A 16,879-nucleotide genomic window follows, 5' to 3' on the forward strand; every position below is an offset into this window, starting at 1 on the left:
GTTTTGCTTCTGCTTTGGTCACTAGCTGTTAGGTTTGATCATTGAGTTAACGAAAGACTTAAATATAAAATAAGTGTCCAAACTATACCATTTTTCACAAATATATACCTTAAGTATTTTTTACTTATCTTAGTGTCTAACGTTACAAACGTTACCATTTTAGGTGTATGGACCGTCAACTGCTTTAATTTTTTTGTTAAGTGACACATGTCACAATTTACTGATTTTGAAATTCAATTTTTTAAAATTAAAAATATTATTATACTTATAAAAATAAAATAAAATTTTCTCTTAAATTATAAAAAAACTCAAAATCCCTAAAATCCCCAAATTCTACCATTAACTTATTGTCCTTTTTGGCCACTACCATTGTTGTTGACGTAGTCTTTACCATCTTCCTTACATATGACGTTGTACTTGTCACCGATTGACCGTCAGAATCGCATGGGATAGAGATTTTCATCCTAGGTTTTATGGGGTATAAAAGATCGATCGGCCATCGATCGGTCACGATTTCATATGGGTTTTGGTCGCCATTGGGAGGTGAGGTCGGGTGGAACTTCGTCGATGGCCAGTGTGGGTTTAGGGGTTGAAATGAAAGTTTTCAAAGTTCTAGGGTTATAGCAAAAATTTTATGTTTTTCTTTTAAAAATATATATGTTAACTTTTTAATTTTAAATACTTTTTTTTTAAATTATCAAATTGTGACACATGTCACTTAATAGGGAAATTAACACCGTTAACAGTTGAGCACTTAAAGTGATAACGTTTATAACTTTAGGTACTAGGATGAGTTAGAAAATACTTTAGGCACTGGGATGAGTTAGAAAATACTTTAGGCACTGGGATAAGTCAGAAAATACTTTAGACACCTATTCATGAAAAACAATATAATTTGGGACCATATTTTGTATTTAAGTGTCAACACACCTTTTCATCCTACTAGAATTCAAACTCCTAAAAATATGATAGAATTTTGCTAGGATTCAAAAAATAAGATAGAGTTCTACTATGATTTAAACTTCTAAAGATAGGATCCACAAACACTATAAATAGCCATTGTAACTCACTATTGTAAGACACGATTGATACACAAAACATAGAGGAAAGCACGGGAAGATACAAAGGCAAAGCTATTGTAAAAGATTCGAAAAAGAAATAAAAGGTAGCATTTTCTTTTTTCTTTCTTTTGCATGTGCACGTTATTTTTTTTAGATTTGGTTCGAATAACCCAAAACGTGGGTTGCGCCGATGACCAAAATGGGTGGGGTTTCGAAGTTTCGAACCTAGATCTACCCCGAGGCTTATTTTTAAAAACCGGTTTGATTTTCGGTTAAAGGAGGGAAAGAGCTTTTTAAAAATCTATATTAGTCCCTTTATTTATTATATGGATATTTTATTCATTTATTTTTATTATTCATGTTATTATTATTATATGTATATATATATTAAATTATTTTCATTTGATTTTTTACTATATTTTATTATTATTATTATATATATATTTCTTTAATATTTTACTTATAAGTCTAATGTTACTATATATATATTAAATTATCTTTATCTAGTCGTATATATTTTTTATACTTTTAATAGTTTATTTATATACATATTATTAAATATATATATATTCTTAATTATTTTTATTTGATTATTTCTTTATTTATGTAATATATCTTATAACTTTATATATTTATATTATTTTTTATTATTTTCGTTTTTTTATTCATTATTATTATATTATTATTTTTTTTAAAAAACCTTGTGTCTTTATCATTATCATTATTAAACATTATATTATATACTACTAACCTAGAGGGCCCATTTTTTTGTCTTATTTCTTACTAGAGCCCCCCATTTTCGGTGAATTGGGAGGGTAGCTTTTCTATTTTTAAGTATTTGGTGTACATATATAGCTTATTTATTTTATTAATACTTTGATATATATATATATATTTATATTTTTTCCTTTTTTCAAATATTACTATATATAATTATTACTTTACTATTTTTTCTTATCTTACTTACTTATTTTATTTATTTTATTTTTCCCTTGTATCTTATTTGTTTTCTTTACCTTGTTTATCTAACACATTTCTCGATTTTTTTTCAAATCAATCAAGGGTAAGTAATTAGGATCGAAACTTTACCTTTTAATTTAACTTGTTATTTTTCTTAATTAAGACAACTGGAAATTACGTAGTACCGAAAGGGCGGTTTAAGGGTGCTAATCCTTCCTTGACCGTAACCGACTCCCGAACCCGACATATTTCTGGTAAGACGCAGATCAGGTAAGAAATAGGGTATCCGATCAACCCATTTATTTTTAAATAAATGATCGGTGGCGACTCCAATCCACATTTTTCAAGTCGAAGCCCAATTTCGGGGCCCAACCGAAAGACGTTTGCGACATTAAGCCTTAACGAAAATAGTGGTGTGAAATAGTATGATAATATTTTTAGTCTTTAAGCTTACGCATTATTTCAAATTGCTTCTAATTCAAAATAATTTAGGGTAAACAACGCAAATGAACCCTCAATTATAGGGTATTATTATATTAAGCCTCTCGACTATTAAAAGTTATAATATGATCCTTTAACTATAGAGTGTTGCTTTATTGAGTCTCTCGACTATTAAAAGTAACAAAATGATCATATGACTATTCATTATATTTCAAACTCGTCATTTTCCGTTGAAATAGACAATATTCTGAGTGGAACATTAATTTGTTGACTGTGATATGATAAAATTTGATCCCAAAATCTTAAACGACCATCATATCTCAGTTATCATATTAACGTCCAATTTAAAAAAATTGCTAATTTAACGAAAAAAGATGAGTTTGGTACATAACGAACAGTCGAGTTATCATTTTGTAACTTTTAATAGTCGATGGACTCAACAAAACAACACTCCATAATTAAAAGACTATTTTATAATTTTTAATAGTCGATGGATTTAATAAAATAATATTCTATAGTCGAATGATCATTTGCGTTCTTTACTCTATAATTTAATAAATCTTCAATATTTAAAAATCTTATCAATTTGGTGCATAAAATCCCGAAACCCCTCTCCCAAATCCTATCAATTTCTTCAATATTTAAGAAATTGGTTCAATTTCTTCGAAAATATAATTGATTTAATTTATCAGTTTAAATTTTTTTTTTCTCTTTTTGTATAAATATAAGTGAAACTTTCTAAATAAATAAAATTAAATTAAAAAAAGAATGGGATAGAACAAGCATATGATCATATATATAACTTGGGATTGCTTTGAATTACAACTCTTAACCCTTATGAACTGAAACTCAAATTACAACACAGGCTGCGATCAGGATCCTAGAACTTATATTCCTTCACATATGTTCCTAATTGGTCCCCGATCCGATGGCATTCGTCGTTTCCGTGCCGACGCCTTCACGGAACTCGTCCGATGAATGGTGCTATCCTTACTTTTCAAGTGTTGTTGTGGGGTACCCGGCCTCTCATTCGTAGAACTGATGGGAAGGAAAAGGACCAAATGGAATGGAGGAGGTAAGACAGGATAAGAACTCGCGCTGGCGGGAATTCCGGTACCGAATTGCTACGTCTTTCAACTGTTTTCTACGGTCAAGATTGCACGGCCAACTTCTGGAGGTGCTCAAAGAAGATTTGTAGGCTTACGTCGTCGGTGAAGATTACGTCTGATCCGGTAGCCATGTCGATGGGATTACAGTATGTTGCTGATGGGTTCAACTTTGCTAACAAAAACCTTGCCTGCACAAGGAACCAAAATGAGCCCTTAAAAGAAGCAATCTAGGACTGATGAATTGGCTATGGTAAGTATCGGAAAACCGGACAGGGAGGGACGGTTTTCGACTTGGTAGACGACGTGCGGAAGGCCATGCATGGACCCCCAAAATGGCAATACCGCCATCATGGCCCTATGTTTTCGGGGACCCGATTTGAGGGATTCAACAAGGCTCAACTCAGCCGAACCATGAAACTTTAAGTGCTGACAGACTGCAATTGTTACATTATGAACATGGTTCTGATCACGAAATGTACCACCTGGGATCCATGCTGATCACATACAACCAATCTAGGGACGGGGAAGCGTTCCTGAATAATCATTTCGGCGTCTACGTGTGGTGCTTGCAAAAGCTGTGCAAATGCCTGTCAAAAGAAATAAGCTTTACACATCAAAACCATAAACTGAGAACCTAGAAATCAGTTGCAAATTGCAGCTTAAGAACATTCTAAACTACTGATATATGATTGCGACCGGAGCCGAACATATGTTCAGACTTGAGCTAAACGAATCACTGAAACCAAAATAACAAATACATAACATACTTCCAGGCTTAAAGAAACAACAAAACCGTGCTACTACGGCTTCAGCATACCTGATGTTCCGGCTGATTCTGGTAACACATGTTGCAGTTACCTGTATAAACTGTGAGCGCCGCAAGTTAAACATGAATTGAGGAAACAAAGAGAAAGAAGAGTTTAATGTAAAAGATGATGGATCATCCTTCCTATATTCTCCGAATTTCGAACAAAGTCGAATGAGATTGCGATCTAACCACCGTGTAGCATCAAACCCCTTCTAAATGGAAAAAAAGTGATAGTTACCTAAAGAAACTATAGATCGAAAGTGGACTCGAGAAAGAAATATAACAACTGGTGCATAACGGAATAGAAGTTTAAATTACCTCCATCTCCATCTTCAGAGAAGTTATTCTCGCCATTACGACAGCTGCCGTCTCTTGATCAAAACCCTTTACTAATTCCTATATAGGACACATTATTCGCAGTTAGAATAGATTAACCAAGACACAGATTGAGAGAATTTAAACCGACCTCTTTACCGACTGCACTTTCCACCCATCGTCTCGTCACAGTCGTAACACGAAGCATTGTTTTACCTTGGGGGTCTTGATAACTGCAATTAAGATACATGAGATCACAATCATATTTTAAGGGAAATAAAGAGGACCCTTTTGAGTAGTCCATGCTGCAAACCTTGTAAGAAACTGCAAATAGAGCTGTGAATTTGCAGCTCCTGGATCATTCGGTCGCTCAGTTGCCAAAATATCGAACAAGACCGACAAGCACGTACTCCTGTTGAGGCCACACATTTTCCATTTCGTAGTGTTCCCCTCCCCGATGGTCGTGTCAGAGACATTAGTTCCTGTCTGCAACACTCATAGTAATCAGCTTAAATCCCGATAAATACTCGTAAATATAGCCTTCTGTAAAATGATGAAATGGTCCAACCTTCTCCAAAGATGTGCAAGGTCCAATGACCCCTTGAATTTTGATGTCCTTTGAACAGTTGACCTCAAGCATGCCACTGGAAAGGAAGGGGAAAATGAGCTTATCAGGAATCGAATGGTTCGAAAATTTAGACCTCAAACAAATACGAAAAGGACAACAAGAACATACACATGAAAGAGCTAACATTTATGAAAGAAGTGAAGTTAAAAGGTTGAAGAAGAAGAAGAAGAAGAACTAACTTAAAACATAGGCCAAGAGATTGTTCTCCATCCTTGAACATACACCTGAAAGAGCCTTTAAAAACAGAATGACCGAAACTTTCAGCTAGAACAACAAGCCCACATGTTCTTTCAACTGCAACTTTCATTTCAGCAACCCCAACCTGAGACGATACGAAGATTACAACATAAAGAACAGATACGAATCATCGGAGGGATCGACCTAGATCGGCATAGCTACTGTTTTATGAACAAAAAGGGATCTAAAAACAAATTAAACAACCAGACAGATGGCACAAAACAAACCTGATCAAGTGCAGATGCAAAAGGTCTAGTACATGACCCTGGTTGACAAGCTGTTTCGCAAGACTGTCGTAAAATCTGACTGCTTTCCGAAAATATGGTGCAGCATCCTTATCGAGATCTTTATGTAAACGTACAGGTTCCGACAAGTCCTTCGAAACAATCTGCAGAAACCGAACAATCGATAACCAGAAAGAATCAGACAGCTAAACAAAGAATTTAATGGCATTACCGTCCCCGGCCCTTCGGTGCATGGACCACCAACCAAAGCAATAATCCTAGCTCCAGTTCCAGGCGTGCAGGCTCCAAACAATCCCGACGCAACACTTAAGGAGACTCCGGTACACCTCGATACCCGATTACCCAGTTGTACAGGCCACTGATCCGTTTGCAGCTCATCCAACATCTACATTAAAATCAACCAAACACTTGATAAACATAAAAAAGGTCAAATATTTCAAAATTAAGTTTCCCACCAGAAATTTATAAAACGCACCGAGTTGAGCGTGAATTCGCAATCAGAAGCAGGCAATACAAACCGGTTAATGCCCGAATTTGAGTACCCATTTTGCATGCCTTTCGGAAATCCGGCAGCTGTCCGCCGCCCGGCAACACCAAGGCCCAACTGTTCCAACACTTGCTCCTTGGAAATCTCCTTATTACCTCTGAAAACATAGACCTTTGATATATCGGAGAATCCCAATTCATGTACATGCGCTTGAGTCCCATACGAAACGAACCCGACAAGCGCGTGTTCTGGCAACAACCCGAGAGCCTGCTTCATCGCCAGTTTAACAAAACCGAGCTCCTCCTCGATCATGCACGTGTCCAACACGAACACGAACACGGGCGGCAACTGAGGAGGAGCGGAAGGGTTGTTCGGATCGGGAGTCGGCTGGAGCAAGTATTGCACGGTGGTGAACTGCGGGTAGAGCTCGCAAGGCAGGTTCGTCTCGGAGATCATCGCGTAGTGCGGCGGGAAATGGTTGCGCTGGTAACAGAACGGGCATATCCAGATCTTAGCGGCGAAATCGACGCGGGCGAACGCGTTGAGGGCCGCCGCACACGACTTGCACCGCAGGGGCGCGTAATGGAGCGTCGGAATGTCCGGATGCGTGCGTATAGGAGCAATGGCAACGGCCAACGGAATCACGCAGGCACTCGCCTCGAGTTTAGTACGCGGCCAGACGTTCCACGTCATTCTAACGGCGTCGACCCCTTCGGGATCGTTGTTCGCCATTTCCGGCATGGTTGAAAATTATTTCAAAAAAACTGAAAAAAAAAACAAATTTTTTTTTACCAGATTCGATTAATAATATAGAGAATGAATAACCGTTTCGAATTTTATACGATTTTTTTTACTTATTATACGATTCCAGGCGACCCCAAAGCTATATCGGGGTGAAAGGGGTCACCGATAGAGACGAAAAGCGAAAACTTTATTGGTTTTATTGAAAGAGAAAGTGATCAGTGAAATTCATCTTCAAGACTGAGTATTTACTATTTATAAGCGAATGTTTGTAATAACGGAAGGCTCTGCGCTTTCCATTCTTCTAACGACACGTCTGAATACTTCTGGATTAAATTGCACTACCAATTTTAACTTTTAAAGTTAGGATAAATTATATAAATGATCACTTATATTTGAATACATTTTTATTTAACTGTTGTTTTAAAATTAATAATTTAGTCATTAATATTTATCGATTTATAATAAATCGATCTCTCATTGTTAGGGATGACAATTTAAATCAAAATTGACGGATTTTGATCCAACCCAATACAATAAGGTCAAATTTTTAGAAAAAATGAATTCGGGTCGTGTCAGGTTTGGATGGAGGGTGAAAGGTGAAAAAAATACTAATCCGACCCAACTTGAAGATAATAATATAATTTATTTTAAAAAATATTACTATTTTAATTAAGTCATTATTTAATAAAGGGTGAAATTAGATTTATATTTTAAAAATTCGGGTTAGGGTAAAGTCACGTGAATGATATATATTTTTCAGGTCAGATCAGAGTTAGATAGAGGATATATATTTTTTGAATCGAATAAGATCGAAAGAAAGATACATAACTTTCGGATTGGATTTGAATCCGAGTGAAAGATACATATTTTTATATCACATCGAGTTGACCAAAAACCTAACAATAATTTAACCGTTGTCATCCCTACTCACTGTTAAAATTCGTTACTGGGGGTGACGAAATATTAATGTAATGCATTAATTGATTGATTAGACGCTATTTTACCACTTGAAATAGCTTTTCATAGTAATCGCTTATGAACTCCCTTCTTTAAATACTTTTAATCCTCAAAACTTACTTTACCTTCAAATCATCTTTTACGATAATTTTTCAAAAAAAAATATTAATTTTTAGAGCATGTGATTAGAATTTCTCAGTTAACATCTTACGTTTCCTTTAACTCGTGGATTCAATATTTATTAGGATCAAAAAAAAAATTCTCCTCTCTTAAATAAGAATTATTAAAAAAATCAAAATTGATAAAATTATAAAATTTATCTAACTATTATAAAATATTTTTAAATTTATCAATATTTACAACATCAAAGAGACATTATTACAGCAATTCAGAAAATTTAATAATTATTTTGTAATATTTAAAAGTGTATTGACGCAAAAGATTATATTGATGTAGGTTAGTGGCCTATTGTGTACTTTACCCCCAAATGTGAAGCGCGAAGATCTCAAACTGGAACGACAATGCCAGACGCTAGAAAAGAGGAGGGAACGTTACGGAACTATCTTCAATCCGTTATATTCCCATAGAATCCGATCTCTTCTGCAAAACCAATCTCCGAGCATTTTCCGGTGAAAGAAAACGCCGATCACCCAAAAGCAATCAACATGGAAGAAGCCACAAAGGGTGACCCAGTTAACCCCATCACCAAAGCCGGCGAGGAGAGGTGTATTGGGAAAGATGGCATGAAGAAGAAGGTGGTCAGGGAAGGTGAAGGGTGGGAGACTCCCGACATCGGTGACGAAGTTGAAGGTAATGATGGATTCTTCTTTGTTCGGTGTTCTATTGATTTGTTTGGGGGTTTTTGAGTGATTGGATTGGTTTCATTTCGCTTGCAGTGCATTATACTGGAAGTTTGATTGATGGAACCAAGTTTGATTCCAGCCAGGATAGGGGAACTCCTTTCAAATTCAATCTTGGCGTAGGTAAATGAATCTAATTTATCCAATTTACCTTTGATGCGGTAGATTTTAGGTAAAGTATACGGATGGTACTCCGAAGACTATAGAATATTATTTTATTAAGTCCTTCAATTATTAAAATTTATAAAATGGTCTTTTAACTATAGTTTTGTTTTATAGAATTTTTCGATTATTAAAATTTATAAAATGATTATCTAACTATTTATTATGTTTCAAAGTTGTCATTTCCCTTTAAAAAAACTGACTCTCGTCTAAATTGAAAGTTAACATGATCGATTGAGATATGATAGTTGTTTGAAATTCTGGGGTCGACAAGGTAATATTTAACTCAAACTGTCGTCAATTTTTAATATGAAAGGATGAGTTTAGAATATTATGAATAGTCAAGTGACCATTTTGTAACTTTTAACAGTCGATGAGTTAACAGAATAATACTCTATAGTTAGATGATTATTTTATAACTTTTAATAGTCGAGAGACTTACCAAAACACCATCCAATAGTCGGGACCATTTATATACTTTCTCCAGATTTTACTGGTGAACTTAACCAAGTGATGAAATTTGTGATCATAAAGAAAAATTGGATGATTTGTGGAATATTTTATAAATTTTGTTTTCAAAGAAATTTGTTTACAAAATAGTCATTTAAATTCTCAAACAGTTACAAAATGGTCATTGAAATTTATCGAGTTTATTGAACTATTACAGAATAGTCCTTAAACTTATCAGAAATTTTTGCTATTTTAACCTTGGAGGAGACCATTTTGTAACTGTTTAGAAAGTTTAATGACTGTTTTGTAACATTCAAAAGGTCGTTGATCGAAAAGATCAGTTTTGCATGATTCAGTGACCTTGTAAAATGTAAAGATTTGTACAACGCATTTAGATATGCTCTGATCCAAAGCTTGAAGCTTTGTTCAATTGGAGCCTTGTAAAATCATATTGAAGTTTGGTACCGATGATTTTCTTTGATGCATTGAGAAGAGAGATTATGTAGCCCTGTGTTATATGGATTCGGACATGAAAGTCGGATGGATATGGATTATGTGCCTGGTACAAGTATGCTTAATATGTTCTAAGTTTTCCGATATTCGGAGGATCATCACGCCTCATACCCGAGTTCGGATATGTGTTGGACACAATTTTATGTTGGAAAATGAAGAATCACAGACTATATAATTAGCTAGTTGAACGAAACGATATGTGGAGTATCTGTAATAGGAATGAACCGGATATGCTAGCTTGTTTATCTTCGTGATTTTCAGGGCAGGTAATCAAGGGCTGGGATGAAGGTATCAAAACCATGAAGAAGGGTGAAAATGCCGTTTTCACGATACCACCCGAGTTGTCGTATGGTGATTCTGGATCGCCTCCGACTATTCCTCCTAATTCAACACTTCAATTTGATGTGGAGTTGCTTTCTTGGACTAGTGTCAAGGACATATGCAAAGATGGAGGAATCTTGAAGAAAATACTTGTCGAGGGGGAGAAACGGCAGAACCCGAAAGATTTGGATTAAGTATTCGGTATATCAGGATTCATTTCCTCTTGCTCTGATTGTCATTCAAAACCTTATGCTACCGCATGCTTACAGCGGTTTCGTTGTGCTTATGACAGTTAAGTATGAAGTTTGTTTAGAAGATGGTACACCGGTTTCGAAATCAGAAGGGGTGGAGTTCGCTGTAGGAGATGGTAAGCATGATCACTCTCTACTATATGTGAATGTACTCTGAATGGTTAAATATATGATGTTGGACTATGTACCGTGCAGGCTATTTCTGCCCTGCCTTCGCCAAGGCCGTAAAAACGATGAAGAAAGGGGAGAAAGTTCTGTTGACAGTGAGGCCGCGGTGTAAGTTCAAATCCTTTATGTTTTTATAGGTTTGTATATGGAACACCATGAAACCCCAAATGACTCCTTTTTTGCATTTAGATGCATTCGGTGAGGACGGTAGGTCGTCATCGGACAGTGAAGGTGCTGTTCCTCCGAATACTACGCTCCATATCACTCTCGAGTTGGTTTCTTGGAAGACCGTTGTCCATATCACAAAGGACAATAAGATCAAGAAGAAGATCATGAAGGAGGGAGAGGGTTATGATCGTCCAACTAATGGAACAGTCGTCCAAGGTAAGCTCGCTATGGAATTCGATATTTCATTACATCTTGTGATCTCTTTTCGGATAGTTGTCTGAACATACTTATCACTCTTATTTGTACTCTTTGTTAGTGAAATTAATCGGGAAGCTGGAGGATGGGAAGATCTTTGTGAAGAAGGGTCATGATGAGGAGCCCTTTGAGTTCAAAGTTGATGAAGGTGACAATTGTGTTGTCATCCTTATTTGGTTCAATTAGATGCCATTCCATAGGCACTTAGCTTTGCATGAAGTTGTTTGATTTTTTCTAACATGGATAAAATTTGTTGCAGGACAAGTAGTTGACGGTCTTGAAAAAACTGTGAGTACCATGAAGAAAGGAGAGCATGCACTCATCGCCATTCGGCCCGAATACACTTTTGGTTCATCGGAATCACAGAAGGAGTTGGCCGTCGTTCCGGCAAACTCAACTGTGTATTATGAGGTTGAGTTGGTCTCATTTGTGAAGGTCAGTATATACATTCACCTGTTACCTCAGGGATGGACCCAGAATTTCATATTGGGGAACGAACTTCTAGAATTTTAGGGGTTAAAACAGATTATAAATAGAAAATATATGATAATATGAAATTTTTACGAGAGCGACTGCTCCCATACTCTCCTCGGATTCAGGTGCTTAATATGTTAACAATGAATGATTGCAGGAGAAAGAATCTTGGGAAATGAATGCACCAGAAAAGATTGAAGCTGCAATGAAGAAGAAAGAAGAAGGTAATGCATTGTTCAAGACTGGTTACTACGAGAGAGCATCAAACAGATATGAGAAGGTAAACTTATGCACCATCAACTTTATCATTTATAAGGGTGTAAATGAACAGAGGGTTCGATGAATTGTTCGTATAATGTTCGTTTATGTAGTTAAATAAATGAGTATGAACAAAACTTTTATGTTCATTTAACAAATGAACGAACACAAGATGTGTTCGGTTTGTTTTTGTTCACGAACAAGCTCGTTTTTTTTTTATATTTTGAATATTAGTGAAGGTACATACTAAATTGAATATATGATGAAATTTTGAGTTTAAATTATGAACTCTAAGAAGTTTAAGCACTAATTGTGTAGTTCACCATCAACTTTATCAATTATATAGGGGTGTAAATGAACAGAGCGTTCGGTGAACTGTTCGTGAACCGTTTGTATAATGTTCATTTATGTAGCTAAATAAATGAGTATGAATAAAACTTTTGTCACTTAATAAACGAGCGAACATGAACAGAAATATGTTCGGTTCGTTTATGTTCACGAACAAACACGTTTAGAAGCTCGTTTTATTTTTTTTATATTTTGAATATTAGTGAAGATACATACTAAATTGAATATATGATGAAATTTGGAGTTTAAACTATGAATCCTATGAAGTTTAAGAACTAGTTGTGTAGTTTTACCATTTTTCCTATTGTAACACAAAGAAAACCTTTTCCATCTCTCTATTTTCCATTTTATTTTAAACGAACATGTTCGCGAACGTTATAAACGAAAATGTTCGCTAACATTTAAACGGACATGTTCACTAATATTAAACTGACACGTTTACGAATGTTAAATAAAAGAATACGAACAACTTCAAAATTAAATAAACGAACACGATGCTAAAAAATTAAACAAACATGAACGAACATGAACACCTTCAAAAATAAATAAACGAACACGAGCATAACCTTATTCGTTCAAGCTCTATTTATTTACACCCCATATTTATACAAATTCTTGACTGTTTTTACTTAAAAGATTCGACGGTTTCAAGCTATTAGGTACATAGAGAATGACTATTCTATCGGCCATGAGGAGCAGCAGCAATGCAAGTTGCTGAAAGTGACTTGCAATCTCAACAATGCAGCTTGCCAATTGAAACTCAAAGAGTACAAGCAGACTGAGGAGCTATGTACCAAGGTAATAGCTTTAATGCCACATAGACAGGGACGAACACAGTAATTTACGTCAGGAGATGCAAACTTGAGAAATTATATTAAAAATTTTTATAGGGTGCGGCTGCTCCCTCGGTCCATCCCTGCACGTAAATCTCGTCTTGATGAGAGAATGTAAATCAAGCATGTGCATGTGTGCTTTTATAGGTGTTGGAGCTTGAAAGTAGGAACGTTAAAGCCCTATACAGGAGAGCTGAAGCATATATTCAACTTGTTGATCTGGATCTGGCAGAGGCGGATGTAAAAAAGCCCTGGAAATGGACCCTAATAACAGGTATAATGCATTCATCAGTAAGTTGTTTTAGTACAGTTATTATATTATATGTCATGTTATCAACCACCGTGGACTGCCATGTCAATATCGTGGACCGTCGTATCAGTATAGTGAATTGTTGTGTCAACACCGTAACATTCGTTTGACTGTAACGGTGAAACAACGAAAAGCGTTAGTTAAACGGCAGTGTTAGGTGTTAAAGGATCCCATTGAAAGAAAAAATAATACGAGGACTACGTTGATTTTCTTCTCTAAAGTAAATTTTTTGAAATACAGGACCTCTAATGCCATTTTAACTTGTTAAATTTATGTTTTTTTTGTTGATACCAGGGATCTGAAGATGGAGTACCGAGTCCTGAAGGAGAAGATGAGGGAGTACAACAAGAAGGATGCACAATTCTATGGCAACATATTTGCAAAGATGACCAAGTTAGAGCAATCGAATTCAACAAAACAGGACCGGCCTGCCCCTATGATCAAGGCATGATTAAGCCATGCATGATGATGATATTCTTCTAGTTCATCTAATAAAAAGATGGTGTTTTTGGATTCTCAAGAATGTTTACATTATGTTAAAGTTTTGTCCTTTGACTTCATGCTGTATTTTCTCATAAACCCAGAATTTCTGGTATAAAAAAAAAGTTAATCACCATATTTATTGTTAGGTTATATTTCGTGTTTAATGCCTTAACTATCAGTTTTAGTCCGTTTTATTACCTAAACTTTTAATTTTTTTCAAAACCATATCTAAGTTTAGGTTTCATTTTTAGTACCATATCGCTAAAAACTTTAGTTTTTATTTATTTAGTATCATGTTCAAATTTAACGTTAGGTTTTGAAAAAATTAAAAATTTAGATATTAAAATGGATCAAAATTGATAGTTTAGGTACTAAATGAGTATTGTATCATATTTCTTATTAGGAAAATTACACATTTAATACTTAAACTATCAATTTTAGTTCATTTTAATACCTAAATTTTTAATTTTTTAAAAAATATACCTAAATTATAGCTTTTGTTTCATTTTTAATATCGTACCGTTAAAAACTTTTATTTTTGTTCCATTCGTTTCAATTTTAATATCATACCGTTAAAAACTTTAATTTTTATTCTATTTTAGTATCCGTTTAAAATTAAAACAAACCAAACTAATAATTTAGGTACTAAATGCGTTAAATTTCTAACAGCGTACTATTAAAATAAAATAAAAACTAAACTTATGCATGATTTTGAAGAAAAAAAATCAAAAATTTAGATATTAAAATAGACCAAAAACTGATATTACGAAATAGTTTAGATACGAATTGTAGTTTACCTTTCTTATTAATCTCTTTATTGATTAAGATTACGCGCTCTTAGGCCCTCAAAACACAAACAAACATGGGAAATGACTCATTTTTATTGTTTAGAAGGGGAAAAGTTGAGCAAATCCTTGGATTTAGCCCAAGGTTTAACCAAAACCACCGATTCAAAGGTCTTGGTTAGTCCACCCTGCATGGCTTTAATCTTGAGATAATACTTGATCCCGGAAACCACCTGCTTCTCAGCCTCCACCACTTGAGAAAAAACCAATGCCGCTGTTGACGACGACGACGACGAACCACCACCGTTATGACGTAACCGCCCTTGCCTCCGCCTGTTATACTCTTCCACCGAGAACCTCCCGAGCTCTTGGACCTCCTTGTTGTTCTTCACGTCGTTTATCGGTGTTCGACCTCCCAACCCTTCAACCACCGTGAACGTCGACACTGTTATCACCAACAACAACAACGAGAGAAGAATGATCACCCCAGCTTTGGCCATATCTCTAACCTGTGCTCCTAGTCCTAGTGCTACTCTCAATGATATGGTTGTGAAGTAGTAGGGTTGTTTTGGTTTATATTATATATATATATATATATATATATAGGCAACAAAAACTGAGAAAGAAAGACAAGTGGAGTGATGGGTCAAGTTCACGAGTGGGCACACTGTTTCGAGCATTCGACACGCAATTTAAGGCGATTAAATGAATCGATGGACGGAACAAGCAAACCGGGGAAGACAAGACACGAGCATCAACGTGACCCTGCATGTTTTTGGTTATTGAGAGGGAGATGACACCGATTACCGTATGTAGATTATGTTGTAATCATCCTATTTAATGGTAATATGTTGTTAATCAGTAGCGGATGCACAAATATTTTTTAGAATGGACACAAATATGTTAATAACATAAATTTTTTAAATGGGACGAGTATAAATAAAATTTCAGGGTAGGCAACATCCGAATAATTAACTAATAAAAAAACTCATGTTTTAAGGTAGACACTATCAATAAAATAAGTAAATAATCGGAAAAAAAAAATAGATTTCAAGGTGAAAAAGTGTCCAACTTAACCAAACCATGACTCCGTCACTGTTGTGAACCGTATGAACCGTATAAACCGGTGGTTGATGGAAAAGAAAGACGTGATGATGGGGGATGTCGATTCTGATGGTGGCAACAAAAATTTATGTTAGAGGTGTAAATTTAAAAATTTATATTAAAGATATAAAAATCAAATAATCAATAAAAAAATTAATAAAAAAAATTAAATATTCCCTCAATCCATCCTTGCTTATCGTTTTGGGTATTGTTGAAATGCTGATAAGGATTTTCATTTTCGTAAGGGAGGACAGCTGCATGGATAAATTGACAAGTGGCTGCATTTATATACAATAATAAATATAATTATACTTGTATTTTCGTTTACATTATATCTATTGCGATTATAAAAAATAATTAGTGCTATTATGAATTATAATCATTATTATTAGGGTAAAATAGATAATAGTCTTTCGATTGTATGACACTTTTTACTGAGTCCCCCGACTATTAAAAGTTATATAATAGTCCTTATACTATAAAATCATCCAATTATTTATTATTTTTCAAACTCGTCTTTTTCGTTAAAAACTTAATGACATTCTAAGTTAGATGTTAATCTATTGTCTGAGATATGATAGTCGTTTGAGATTTTGGGATCAGATTTTATCATATAATTTTATCATATCTCATACAATAGATTATATGATTAATATTCAACTCGGATTGCCGTCATTTTTTAATGGAACATGAAGAATAGTCAAATGACCATTTTGTAATTATTGATAGTCAAATAACTTAACAAAACAACATCATATAGTCCGAGGAACATCTGAATACTTTACCCTTCTTAATATCACGATTATGAAATAATGATTTCAGACGACATTTTTACTACTGCTCTCGTCCCATTTATATTGTCCATTGTTGAATTTCAAATTATTTTAGGAAGAAAAGGTTTGTGTAAGAGATGTGTTGTAAAAAAAATTAAAATGACAATTTATCCTATAAAAGTTAAATTTTATTTTGTCGAGAAACTAAGAAAATGATAGAAAGAAAAATGTGTCTAGTAAAAGTTGTTGATTTTTTTTCAAATGGACAACTTGAATAGGACAATTTTAAAACACAGAAGTGACAAATTTAATGGGGGCATAGGGAGTATTATATAATAATCATTATTCTAATAACGGATAATTATTTAAAT

At 34.7% G+C, this 16,879-nt stretch overlaps 1 protein-coding gene and 2 pseudogenes across 1 annotated transcript; 1 reads left to right on the forward strand and 2 right to left on the reverse strand.

Annotated features, from left to right (window-relative positions):
• Nucleotides 1-3,330: 3,330 nt before the first annotated feature.
• LOC120164106 lies at nucleotides 3,331-7,041 on the reverse strand (annotated as a pseudogene).
• Nucleotides 7,042-10,731: 3,690 nt separating this feature from the next.
• Nucleotides 10,732-13,980, forward strand: LOC120164136 (annotated as a pseudogene).
• Nucleotides 13,981-14,626: 646 nt separating this feature from the next.
• LOC120164107 (cysteine proteinase inhibitor B-like) lies at nucleotides 14,627-15,211 on the reverse strand. Its single transcript, XM_039173862.1, has one exon. It carries the CDS (start codon nucleotides 15,129-15,131, stop codon nucleotides 14,727-14,729), a length of 405 nt encoding a protein of 134 aa, XP_039029793.1. The 5' UTR covers nucleotides 15,132-15,211; the 3' UTR covers nucleotides 14,627-14,726.
• Between the last annotated feature and the right edge of the window lie 1,668 nt (nucleotides 15,212-16,879).

This window comes from Hibiscus syriacus, unplaced genomic scaffold (genome assembly GCF_006381635.1).
Source record: "Hibiscus syriacus cultivar Baekdansim isolate YM2019G1 unplaced genomic scaffold, ASM638163v2 tig00111505_pilon, whole genome shotgun sequence".
NCBI lineage: Eukaryota > Viridiplantae > Streptophyta > Magnoliopsida > Malvales > Malvaceae > Hibiscus > Hibiscus syriacus.

Bases quoted from the DNA above. Each gene is read 5' to 3' on its own strand.
- LOC120164107 (XM_039173862.1), bottom strand. From the start codon at position 15,131: ATGGCCAAAGCTGGGGTGATCATTCTTCTCTCGTTGTTGTTGTTGGTG.